The sequence below is a fragment of the Balaenoptera physalus genome (genome assembly GCF_965194825.1).
Source record: "Balaenoptera physalus genome assembly, chromosome: 5".
In the NCBI taxonomy this organism is placed as follows: domain Eukaryota; kingdom Metazoa; phylum Chordata; class Mammalia; order Artiodactyla; family Balaenopteridae; genus Balaenoptera; species Balaenoptera physalus.
This window is the reverse complement of record NC_138884.1, coordinates 78,664,803-78,677,468: the sequence shown is the minus strand read 5'-3', so window position 1 is coordinate 78,677,468 and position 12,666 is coordinate 78,664,803. Positions and strand designations below refer to the sequence as shown.

Sequence of the window (12,666 nt, the reverse complement as noted above, 5' to 3'; positions counted from 1 at the left end):
GGGTCCCAGAAAGGTCAAGTAACTATGCCAGACACCCAGAAAAGCAGCAGCAGCAGAATTAGATTTAGTAATACTAACTGTAAACAGTGAGAAGTGTGAGTTTTTATATTTCTTAAAATCTAAACGCACGGATCGAATTTGTTGCAGTATCAAAAGAAAGAAGGTTGCTTATGTTGTGTGTTGTCAGACAGCGTACAGAAAGCTGGAAGTGTTAAGCAGTGGTTTGGCTCATATGAAATAGGAATGACACTGTGGTCCACCTGTGAAGAGGTAATCCAGGTGATGACGTTTCAGGCAAGTAATCCACCAGTGGTGACCAGCAGCCTCCAGCTGGTGGGAAGGGTAGTGGCTCTCCTTCATTATGCTCCATCACTTTCAGTCGCCAATTAGAATAAAGTGGCATTGAGTCACCTATCAAGATAAAATGATCTCATTGTCTACACCATCTACTTTCCGCCAATATAAGCAAACTCTAGTAAGATACCAACTATTTATAGCACTGGAAAGTGATAAAAGGAATTTCCCACTATTTGGACATATGTTTGCTAGGTAGACATGGGTACAAATATTATCAGATTAAGCAAATCAGAGAGAGAAAAGAGATATCAATTCAGGTTCCATCCTATAAATCAAAGCAAAACTACATGAGCACTTCATCATGATTCCACAATTGATGTCCAAGCTATGAGACCACGTTATAGGTAAAGCTGCCTTGTAACAAGGGCCTTCTGGTAAGTTACTCAGTTCTAAATTTCCTGAGATAGGGCCAACACAAACCCATCTTCAAAGGAAATCTGCTCTACCACAGTGGGGCTGCAGGGTGCAGTAAGAAAGGCTATCAGTAAATGTGAGTTCTGTGTGACGTGGGTAAGTCACTTAACCTCTCTGGACCTCAGTTCCATCGTGTGCAAAATGAGGAGACTGGACCAGATCATCTTCATGGTCCCTTCCAGTCTGAAGGCTTGTGCTTCTATTCTACCCTACCTTAGTGTTATAATGAGACTCGGACACATTATTCATTTTGCAATTGCGAGGGAGAACGTTTTAGTAAAATGTGAATCCCAAGAAAGTTCAAATCTGTTAAAAAAAGCAGCCTGTTGGTCAATGCTTGTTCTATGATGCTTCTTGAGAACCAATTCTTATGTTCCTTTTGATTTATCTACAGGGAACCTGTGCTTTTGAAACATATTTCCCCGACTTACGTTGCTTCTTAAAATCAAGACATTTCAGATTATGTTGGAACACCACTAGTGGCGGCAGTTAAATACCCTTCTTAAAAACAATTTCCGGGAAGAATGTATTTATTAACATTAATATAATGATAATACACCTTGCCATCGCAGTTATTAAAAAAAAACATTTGGAATGTATTACTTTTTTCTTCTTCATAAGATCCTCCAGAGCTGCTACTGTATCGAGATTCTAGTCTGTGATGTTGACGATTTAAATGACTGTTTAGTCCACTGTAGATGTCTAGGTGCACATAGCTATGGGAATGATCATTGAGTTAGTCACAGTCATGGTAAAGTGGTATTTGTACTTTATGTTTTACTTTCTATGCTTAAAAAAGAACACAGTACACAAAATACTAAAGTTTACTATGATATATGTTAATTTCCACATTACAATTCAAAAGCTTAAGCTTTGAAGTCAATTATTTCTACCTGAAGATTTTTCTTAAATTGTTGTGATAATAATGTGCTGATGAAACCTATTCCATATAAAACAGGCAGAGTAAATACCCATTTAGAAAAGTTTAAAAATGTAGCAACACAAAAAGTGACTGACCATACTCTACCTATTCATCCATTAGTGCATATTAAAAACTCTAGCATGCCAGCATCTTTAATGTTAAAATAGTCAATGTGGAAAATTTCCAATATGGAAATATATTTCCTCACTAGAATTTTAACACAATGAAATATACATTCCAATGCAGAAATTGTCATTTATGCTGATGATAATCTGTATATGTCAAACTGACAGGCTAATGAAGAACAGAGAAGTACTTACCTCTCTTCAATATTCTCTTTTATGGGCTTATTATCGGGATTGCCATCCGTGGGAGCTACCATTGTATTGCTACTAGAAGTAGTTCCTGTAATCATAAATAAAACAGTATCTATGAATTTAAAGCCTAGGATAGCTCAATAAGAACAAAAGATTTCAAATTATAGATGTCAAAACGCCACTAAAATGAGAAGAAGGTGATTTTTAAAAAGGAATGTACTCTTAACGACCAAGAGGGTAAGGAGACAACAGCAACAAAATTATGGATACTGGAAAACAAATGGACAGGAAGTAATCAAGTGTTAAGAAGGCTGAATCCAGAGCTGTTAGTGGAGGAAACAAGAAGCTTCCGTATCTATACTGCTGAACCTCCAAAAGGTCAGGAATTAGTGGCATCAAGTACCTCTGGAAGTAGGGGTTGAAGGAGGTGCTAAAAATGGCAAGAATGGTTGAAAATCTCTTTCATAAGTAGCTGGCTCCCAAGATCTACCCCTCTGCCTCTTGTAACTGGGTAGTTCTCTCGCCTCACTTCCAGAAGTCTTTTCTGATGAGAGTGTATCAGAGGATTTCTGGACGAGGGCACACCACATACAGGTGAAGGAGGAAGTACTTTACTGAGGATATGAAGACTAAGCAAAAACAAACATACATACATACATACATAAATTTGCCATTGGATCCCCCTGCACCCTTCTCACGCCAATGGGCTACCAGAAGGCTTGAAGACTCTGTGCAAGTGTGTGTATGTATGGATTATATGTATTGGTATACACACACACACACACACACACACCCCTACACCTTCTACTCTAGGCAGAGGACTAGAAGAGTTTTCTCTGGGGAATCTGATTACTGCAAGGGAAAAGACCTATGTATACTTGTATCGACGAAATCATCATACAACAAAGGACAAAATAAGTTCTGTATATACCTACAGAACAACCAATCAACTTTTTAATATGCCTGTTAAATGAACTGTTTATGAAAAGACAGATCCAGAATTGGTAGGCTTTTGAGGAAAGCTTTTACTAAGACAAACCAAAACAAAAACACAGTAATATAAAGAAAATAGGAACTTTTGCTGCTAGAATATTTTATCAAATATACAGAAGATAGTCCAACCATGAAACATGAATAGGATGCTCCTAAAAAAATTCTAATTAAAAAACCTCTCTTTGGAATTAAAAACATTCTAGCAGATATGAAAAATTCAATAGAAGCATTATTAGAAACCTCTTGGAAAGTATAACAAAAAGATGAAAATAGATGACAAAAATAAATTATAAAGATATAGTATGAGAGATTTCTAATTATACAATGTTATTAACATCACAAAAACATTCAATATAAACTGAATGGCAAAGAAGTTCATAGAAATTTAATCTACAATAGCCCAAATATTATACTGATTTTCAATGAAAGTTATTCCCTCAGCGACGTAGTTTCTTCAACTCGAAATATTACAATAACTATAAGTATATGGGTATACATAAAAGTATATACACTCATGTGATTGGATACTATGTATAATACATGCCCAAATAATTATAATATGAAATTACACAGTAATTTTCAATAAGTGAGCATTTTCTATATTTACATACTAATTATAGTCATTTTAAAAAAGCATTTGTTGTGTAGAGATATATAAATGTATATTCCAGTTCTAAATAAGTATGTAAGTATGCTTCCCTTTATCACATTATGAATCCTTACATTGTCAAACTTCTTTACTCATATGAGGATTTACAAAGTTTTGTCCGGTTAATTAGATATATGACTCATGTTTGCTTGTTTTCTTTATGATGATGTTTAAAGCAAACGCTTGCTAAAATGAACAATTATGGAAAGCTTCTCTTTTCATACAAAGTAGTCAGTTTTAAATGACTTCTCACCTGAGGTGACAGAAGGGATTTTATAGCTGGAAGTGATGCGGTAATATGGGGGATTATCCATGTGAGTGACGCCTGAACTGACAGGGTCGGTCAGCTGTAGTTCACTCACCAGTTCTTCTAGCAACTGCATTGTTTTGTCTCTACCTAAATATACAATAACTTTCTTCACCTGTCACAAAAGAAATTGTTCGGAAAAGAAAAAGCACAATTTTTATCTCACAAACTTGTCTTGAGACAAATTTTATCAGAGTAAGTTCAACTTTAAGCGGTAGATGAATAAGCACAATCTTAATTTGAATAGACACTGATCAGCAATCAGACATTAATCAGCTTTATAAGTACTGTTCTATCTTCCCTCTAACCCTCAACATTGTATCTAATTAGGATGACCTAAATGTATTGTTTAATGGTGTCCATAAAGTTATCTACTTCCTTTACCTTTTTGGGGTTTTTTTTTAGAAAAGCAAAAGATAACTTGCCTTTCTATAAATCAGTTTCTCTTTCAATGGAAACTTTCAATTAATATCATCCTAAGATTTTCCTCATATTTTTATTCAGCCAGCCTTCATACCCAGGATTCATCATTTATTCTGCCTTCCCCGTTCTCTATATTCAACCAGCAGTATAGACTGGAGATTAAGAGCGAGAATCTAGAACTAAACTAGAACTCCAACGACACAGTCTGGATTGGAGTGTAGATGTAACTTTTACTAGCTAGGCGATCTGGAAAGTTCCCCTCAGTTTTCTCTTCTGCAATTAGGGACGTCACCTACTCCATACGGTTGTTAGGATTAAGTAAATTAAAATTTATAAAGCACTTTAAAAAGGCCTAGTACGCAGTACGAGTTAAGTAAGTGAAAAAAACTTTTCAGTAGTATGCTTTATGGGTATGTTTTAGTAACATGTATTATTGAAATGGGCTGATCGGTTAGTAAGCGATCTCTCTTTTTTCTCCCTACTTTAATCCTTACTACTCAAAATGTGGTCCTTGTAGAACATGCATCGTCATCTGAGCTTGCTAGAAATACAGAATTTCAGGCCTCACCCTCACCTCCAGACTCAGAACCAGAACAAGATCCCCAGACGACTCACGTGCATACAGACGTGTGAGAAGCTCTGTCTTATTAGATGACCCCCGGACAAATCTTACAACATGCTTTATCACAGCATACCAAAAATCTGATAACGGTTCCCTAATGATAACTGACCGTCCTCCACACAGCTCTTGAGCTCTCCAAGCTGTTCTATTTGCTAATTCTCTGTTGCCAAGTCCAGTCTCCTCTGACCCAGGAAACGTCAAGCACGTTTCTTCCTCTGTGCCTTTGCTCTGACCCAGGACCTCTGAGTTGACGCTCCTGACTCTAATCCTGTCAGGTCGTCAAGCCCCATCCCCGCTCCAGCTTCACTGCCTGTCCCAGAAGCTTTCACTGACTTTTCACCAACAGCTCTGGGTTGGAATTCCAGCTCCACGAAGACAGAGCTAAATGGCTGTGCGACTTTGAGGAAATTACTCTTCTTTCTACCTTATTTTATTCATCTGTAAAACTGCAGTAATCTTAGCAAGGTCACAGATTTCTTCTGGAAATTAAGTAATGGAGATGAAGTGCTTATACCGTGCCTGGCCTCTAAGTAGTGCTTAAGAAATGACAATTAAGAAATTATTATTATTGTCATTAAAAATAGCTCTTTTAATATTTCTGGCAAATGGCTATGCCTTGAACTTCATCTTGGCTTCTTAGAATTATAGCTTCATGCCTGTTTCTAGTGCCAGCCCCGACTCACTCATTCATTCATCCGATTAAGGGGAAGATTCTATGTGTCAGGCACTAATCCAGGCTCTGGCAAGAAGGCAATGAACTAAGCAGACCAAAATTCCTGCTCTTAAGGAGCTGACAATCCACTGGACTGATTGAGGCAAAAGTTATGAGCCAAAGAGGTAAAATATATAACAAGTTTGATGATAAATGCTAGGAAAATCAATGAAACAGGGAAAGGAAAAGAAGAGCGTACGTGTGGGGGGCAGGGCATTTGCAGTTTTAGACAAGATGACCAGCAAAAGTATCAGTGAGAACTGACATTTGAGGAAACGTCTGAAGGAGGTACAGCAGTGAGCAATGTGGCTGTCTCGGACAGAGAGGAAAGTAAGTACCAAGGCCCCCGGGTGGGATGCCTGGTGTGAAAGCAGGACAGCAAGCGGGGTCAGCGTGGCTCAAGGGTAGGGGGCCTGAGGGAGAGCATTAGGACGTGCGGTCAAGAGGTAACGTGTGATGGTGTTGTTTGGTACCAAACACCCACCTTTCTCTAAGTGCTTCTCATTGAAGGTTAATCTTGTGACATGCCTTCAGAACAGTGCTTTCAGTAATCAAGTTAACTGGTTCGTTTAAAGTAGGATCCATAAGAACTTTCAGAGCAACATTCTGCAGAGCTAGTCTTCTGTGGACATACTTTAAGGAGATGCTACCATGTCACTGATAGCTATATCTACAATATACACATGTGTGTTTGCGTGCATGTGTGCATATTCAGTTTAACCTTCATGTTTGATAGTTTCACGCTGTTCTCTTAACTTGAGCAGATTTAAGTACTGCTTTCCCTCTAGAAGGCAAAGACTTATATTCTTCACTGTATATCTCTTATCACACTTTTCCTTGCTTCTAGAAGCCTTAGGGCACGATTCCATAGGCACTGAGCTCTCACTTCCCATCCTGCTCCAATCCCAACGCCAACTCCTGATAGGAAACACTACTAGCATCTCTCCACTTCCATATCACTTTCTCTCCAGTATCATCTCTGATCCTCCCAGACAGTGGTGATTCCAAAGTTATCCACTCTCAGGACTCTTGCAATTTTCCTTTGTAGCCCTTACCATGACTGTACTTTATTAACTTAGATTTATTCATTAAGTAAATTAGGTGTAGGTTCAAAGAATAAAATCTGTAGCATCCATCAGAACCTAGAAGAACACCTAGCCTGTAGTAAAGCCAGATGATATCTGTTAAATGAATCAATGGATAAATCCATGTGCTATTTCCTGATTTTCCTCATCTTGGCCCCTGCTTTGCCTCTGCTGGTCTACTGCTTGCCCAGACTCTGACATCACAAGACACTGGGTAAATATATATATTAAAAAAATAAATAAAAAGGAAAGGAACTTGAACACATACGTAAGGCAAGAGGCTTGGTTCACTATTCACTCCACAAATGCTGATCAAAAAGTGCAAAATTATTTTCAGGTTTTTTGGCCAGCCATCTGCGAGCGTGGTCCACACGTTCTCCACCTCCGACCAGGCCAGTTCATCACCATACTACAGGCAGGAAACACAGCACACACTTTAGGAACAGCTGTCTTTTCAATATCTAACTTGCCATGTCATGAAATACTAGAAAATAACGCTTTTACAGACAGCTTTAATCTTTTCCACACTTTAGAGGAACAATCATTTCTTTCAACAAATCTAAACACAAGTATCATTAAGCACATATGATTTTAGCTCCCCCCCCCACCAAAGAAAAGATATTTTATATCTAATGAGAAGTTTTTTAAAGAAAGGAACTTATTGATAACACATACATGTTTGGTTACCACAGGATTATCTCATCTCTTTGTCTATTTCTAACCTGTTTACTCCTAACTCGGTAATCCTGTCCAGCAACTGCAAATACAAAAACCATGTTACCTTTGCTGTCATGTACATCAGATTATTCAAAACCATGGCAGTGGCTTGTGGGGAGCCCCAGCCTTCTCCTCGTAACCAGCGCCTGCTCGTCACCATAAGTTCTCGGTCTTTTAAGGAATCATCTTCATCTTCATCATGCCGCCTTGCTGTGGGCAACGGTTTTAAATCCACCAACTCGATGTTGTTCATCCACGGTAACAGGTAGTGCAGCATCACTTGCCTCCCAGCAGGGTGAGCTGTCTGAATTCTCTGGCTTATCTCTGTAATTAAGAACAAGTCAAAGAGGGAACGACTGATGTAACTGTGGTTTTCCTTTGACTTGTAATGAATTTAAATTTAATTTTTAAATTTAACTTTTTAATTCTTAAAAAACAGCAAGCCAGATTTTATTCATTACATTTAAGAATTATGAGCACTGTTTCTCCTTTTAATGAATTTGACATTGATGACATCATAAAGAAAAGATAGCAGCTAACATATATCACACACTTACCTTTTCTATAAAATATCTCTGGCGGTTGAGAAAAATAAATGTTTGCACACTATTGGTGAGATGGTAAAATGGTGCAACTGCTATGAAAACAGTGTAAGAGCTCCTCAAAAAATTAAAAACAGAACTATCATATGAGCTAGTAATTCCATTTCTGAGTATGTATCCAAAAGAACTGAAAGCAGGGTCTTGAAGAGATATTTGCACAACCACGTTCATAGCAGCACTATTTACAATGGCCAAGAAGTGGAAGCACTCCAAATGTCCATTGATAGATAAACGGATAAACAAAATGTGGTATATACATATAATAGAATACTCTGCAGCTTTAAAAAGGAAAGAAATCCTGTTATTTGCTACAATATGGATGAATGTTGAGGACATGATGCTAAGTAAAATAAGCTAGTCATAAAGCCACAAATGCTGTGTGATTCTACTTATATGAGGTATCTAACAGAGTCAAATTCATAGCAATAGAAAGCAGAATGGTGGTTACCAGGAGCTGGGGGAAGTTCCGGAAAAGGGTGGTTACTGTTTAGTAGGTATAAAGTTTCAGTTCTGCAGGATGAAAAATTTCTGGAGATCTGTTTCATAACAATGTAAATATATTTAACACTACTGAACTGTACAGTTAAAATGATTAATATGGTAAATTTTACTATGTATGCTTTTTACCAAATAAATAACTAAATGTAATTATAAGATAAAAGGCAATCTTTATACATGGATTAATTTAAAAGTGACCCATGAAAAATCTCACATATTTCGGTTTTATCTAGGGGAGACGCCTATGATGTGCTTATTACTTTTACATTCATCTCATTTAATGCTCATGTCAAACCTGTGTGGCGGACAGTCCAAGTAACTTGCCCAAGGTCAATGATCAAGTGGCAGAGGATTCAAATACAAGGTCGATTCCAAAGCCTGTGAGTTTGTTGTTTTTTTTTTAATAAATTTATTTATTTTTATTTTTGGCTGCACTGGATCTTCGTTGCTGCGCACGGTCTTTCTCCAGTTGCATTGAGTGGGGGCTACTGTTCGCTGTGGTGCACAGGCCTCTCATTGCGGTGGCTTCTCTTGTTGTGGAGCACCGGCTCTAGGCACGTGGGCTTCAGCAGTTGCAGCACGCAGGCTCAGTAGTTGTGGCCCACGGGCTCTAGAGCACAGGCTCAGCAGTTGCGGCGCACAGGCTCAGCTGCTCCGCGGCATGTGGGATCCTCCCGGACCAGGGCTCGAACCCGTGTCCCCTGCACTGGCAGGCGGACTCCCAACCACTGCGCCACCAGGGAAGCCCAGCCTGTGAGTTTTTATATGCTATTTAATTTCCATAAATCACTTTAAGTACAAACCTTCTTTCTCCTCAAGTCCCGTTTTGCCCACTAGGTCTTATACCTATTTACTCATTAGAAGGAATAAATACGGAAGCATAGTGATTTGGAACTTGGCTCTGGAATCACACACACCTGGGTTTGAATCCCAGCTCTACCACATACCTACAGGTTGACCTAGGGCCAACCTGTCAACCTCTGATGCTCAACTGATTATTCTGTAAGAAGCTAACAAAAACAGCTGCATCATGGGGTTACTGTGCAAATTCAACACAGTACCAGTGAACTGCTCAGCCCAGTGCCTTGCACATATTTATGCTCAATTCTAACTTTTTACAAGAAGCCCTTCTGTTAATAGGTCAATGTTATTGCCATGACTATGAAATATTAGACCTGGAGCTCTGAAAGTAGCTGAATGAAGAGATCCTGGCCAGGGGGTTGTAAGTGCATATAGCAGCCGGGGACATGGCAATACCCACTGCTATCCTGACCAATTTCATGACCTCTGAGACCCAGAGGACTCCTCTGTTTTCTGTGCTGGAGCCTCCAGAAGAAGCCCAGCAGCAGCAAAATTAGTGTTGACAGTGGTTAGTACTTTGCGTTGATGACCAACCATGTCCATCTTGAAAGGGCTGTCAGGACTGTGAGAGCTGGGAAAAAGGAAGGGGCTTGACTGCTGCCATTTATCAGTGCAAACCAAACACGTGAGCTGCTTTAAAAACTGAACGTTAGGAGAACTGAAGTTGTTTTTTCCCCACTCAGGTCAGTTAGGGATGGGAATCAAACTATCTCCACCACTAAAATAGGTACTGTGGAAAGATGTGCAAAGAAGGCTAAGGCTTCTACGCCTTGAGCCCAAATGAAGGAAAGGATCCACTTAAGAACCCTGTTATTCCCTGAATGCCAATTTTGGTGCATTTCTAGTATTTGGATTAGAACAAGATCTTGTTGCAGATGAAGAACAGAAAAACTAGCTGAGTGTCTTTTGTAAATATTAAAATTAAAACCTTTCAGTTAAAGGATAAAGCACTATGGGGGCATCTGCAATAGTGTGCTCATTGGCCAGAGGTTAAGCTGGATGAACCCCCAAATTATCTTAAATCTAAATCCTGGGAGGCCCAGATATACAGGACATCTTGCCTGACACATAGACCTGATGTTTTCAAAACTCCTGGCAAGAATATTTGTTGCCCCACAAGGAAAGGAAACTGGACCAGAAAGCAATGTGGGTTCCTAGCAATAGTTTTGCTTAAGGCAGTGCAGGACCTTTCCCTAAAATTAGAGCTTTTACTTATAGAAAGAAACTTGTATCTCTATCCCTGTCCATTTTTATTATTAAAGACAGACCAATACACAAGATAAACTGCATACCAGAAGATTCAGGAAGTTCTATGTCTACTAAAGAAATACTTTTAAATTGCCTGTGAAGCCCCCTTCTACCTTTTTTTTTTTTTAAAGCTGGGGTAAGGTGGAGAATGGAGGCCAAAGTTAGAATCCTTGCAGAGATTTTTAATAAGCAACCTCAATATCATGGTAGATCAGTGTTAAGAGTTCATACTAAAGAAAAAAAATTCTCTTATATAAAGACATGTTTTGTTTTGATTCAACCTCAAATTTCATATATTTAAATTTCCTAGAAGTAGTTTTTTTCAAAATGGTTGCTAAAGAAAAACTATTAACCAGTTCAATGATCATACCTGAGAATATGGCGAGAGTTAGCTCAGGATATGCCCTTGCTAATTCTTCGGACAACTGATAATACGAAACAGAATACAGATGCGGCAGAGGAGACAGCTGGCTGAGTACCCCATCTGTTCTCTGAACCTCCAATTTGTGAGCATAGCGAAACATCTTCGGTTCCAGGATCTACAAGAATGTAATCCATTAATTTAAGGTTTTATGGGTCCTCTAAATTTCAGCTATAATGAAAAACATAAAATCTTCTCCCAAGAAATATTCCAGTTTAAAAGCTATATAGTTATATATGTTGTAAAGTTTTTCAGGTGCTAATTTCTAATTCCAAGAAATGTTTGCAAAAGATCTGTAACTCTTTACAAGGCTTTGCATTCCCTGTGTTGAATGCCAGTAGCATAGTTTGAAAATAACTTCAGCAACTTAATATACAATTACTTAAAGAAGATTACCACTTTTCCAGTTCAAAACTATGACTATATAAAAACATGTATACTTGAAAAAAAAATTCTTCAAACCTGTCTTGTTTAATAACAGATTAAGTATGGAATGTAAGTTAAAAATTCTTTTGACATTACACTATACAAAGAGCTACACTACTCAACTTTCTTCTTAATTATTAAAGACATCAGGGTATAATTCCTAAGATGGTCCCTACCAGCCTCAATACCACTTCAAACCCTTTGGAAAAATGTGCATCTCCTTGAATCCCATTCTTAACCCTTGGTTAAGAGTGAAGAACCACACCCTATTATCAATGGATACAATCATATATCCACACTTGATAAGTCAACTTTCTAGGTTATTTTCCTCAGTCTAATAAAGAAATATTATAAAAGGTTATCATAAAAGAGCTAATTACTTTTCACTTGATTCTCAAAAAAAAATTTGACTCGCATTATTCTTATCTGCTGAACAGAAATAGTTAAATGCACACATAGGCCTTAACCACTCAGTTTTCATAAGTACTCACACACACACACACACACATACACACACACACAGAGGCACACACAGGTGAGCGGAAGGGGGGCTGCGGGAAGGGGAGGGGTATCATACAGAATCCCCTACAGGACACTTCTGAGTAGTTTGCATGATTTATAGACTTAAATGACCCATATTATTTTACTCTTCTATTTCTAATGGTAATCAGGAATTAACACCATACCCCACTATTAAAAATAAAGCTGACTGTTAGCATACTTTCAAGGCAAGAATAGATTATTATGCTTCATTAAATCCCGAGCAAAACTATATTTTAATTAACATTTGTTTACAAACCTGTAAAAGCTGCATAGCAACTTCATAGATACTACGAGAAGAATCAGCGGCTTTAAACAGTATCAGGTTGAGAAGCATCACCGTGTCACACTGACAATCCCTAGGGACAAATTTTACATGTTAGGTAAAATAATGTTTAGAGGCTTTCACACCAGTTAATAAACATGATATAAAGGGAAGGCTACAGGCATGCAGCTGCTAAGCCTATGAGATGACTGGGGTGTTTTTGTTTTTGTTTTTGTTTTTAAGGCAATAGGTACAACAGATGCATGGGGATCATTATCCGTATTTGG

At 38.2% G+C, this 12,666-nt stretch overlaps 1 protein-coding gene across 11 annotated transcripts in view; it reads right to left on the bottom strand.

The window, feature by feature from the left end:
• Positions 1–12,666, bottom strand: part of FRYL (FRY like transcription coactivator) — a 295,730-nt gene that overhangs the window by 53,770 nt on the left and 229,294 nt on the right. For all 11 annotated transcript variants that reach the window (XM_082462445.1, XM_082462454.1, XM_082462452.1 and 8 more), the window contains 8 exons: positions 12,374–12,473; positions 11,098–11,266; positions 7,583–7,842; positions 7,070–7,210; positions 3,906–4,074; positions 2,014–2,098; positions 1,375–1,487; positions 261–411 (listed from right to left, as the gene is read on the bottom strand). In XM_082462445.1, the coding sequence (XP_082318571.1) occupies positions 261–411; positions 1,375–1,487; positions 2,014–2,098; positions 3,906–4,074; positions 7,070–7,210; positions 7,583–7,842; positions 11,098–11,266; positions 12,374–12,473 (1,188 nt within the window). The remainder of the gene's footprint in view (positions 1–260; positions 412–1,374; positions 1,488–2,013; positions 2,099–3,905; positions 4,075–7,069; positions 7,211–7,582; positions 7,843–11,097; positions 11,267–12,373; positions 12,474–12,666) is intronic.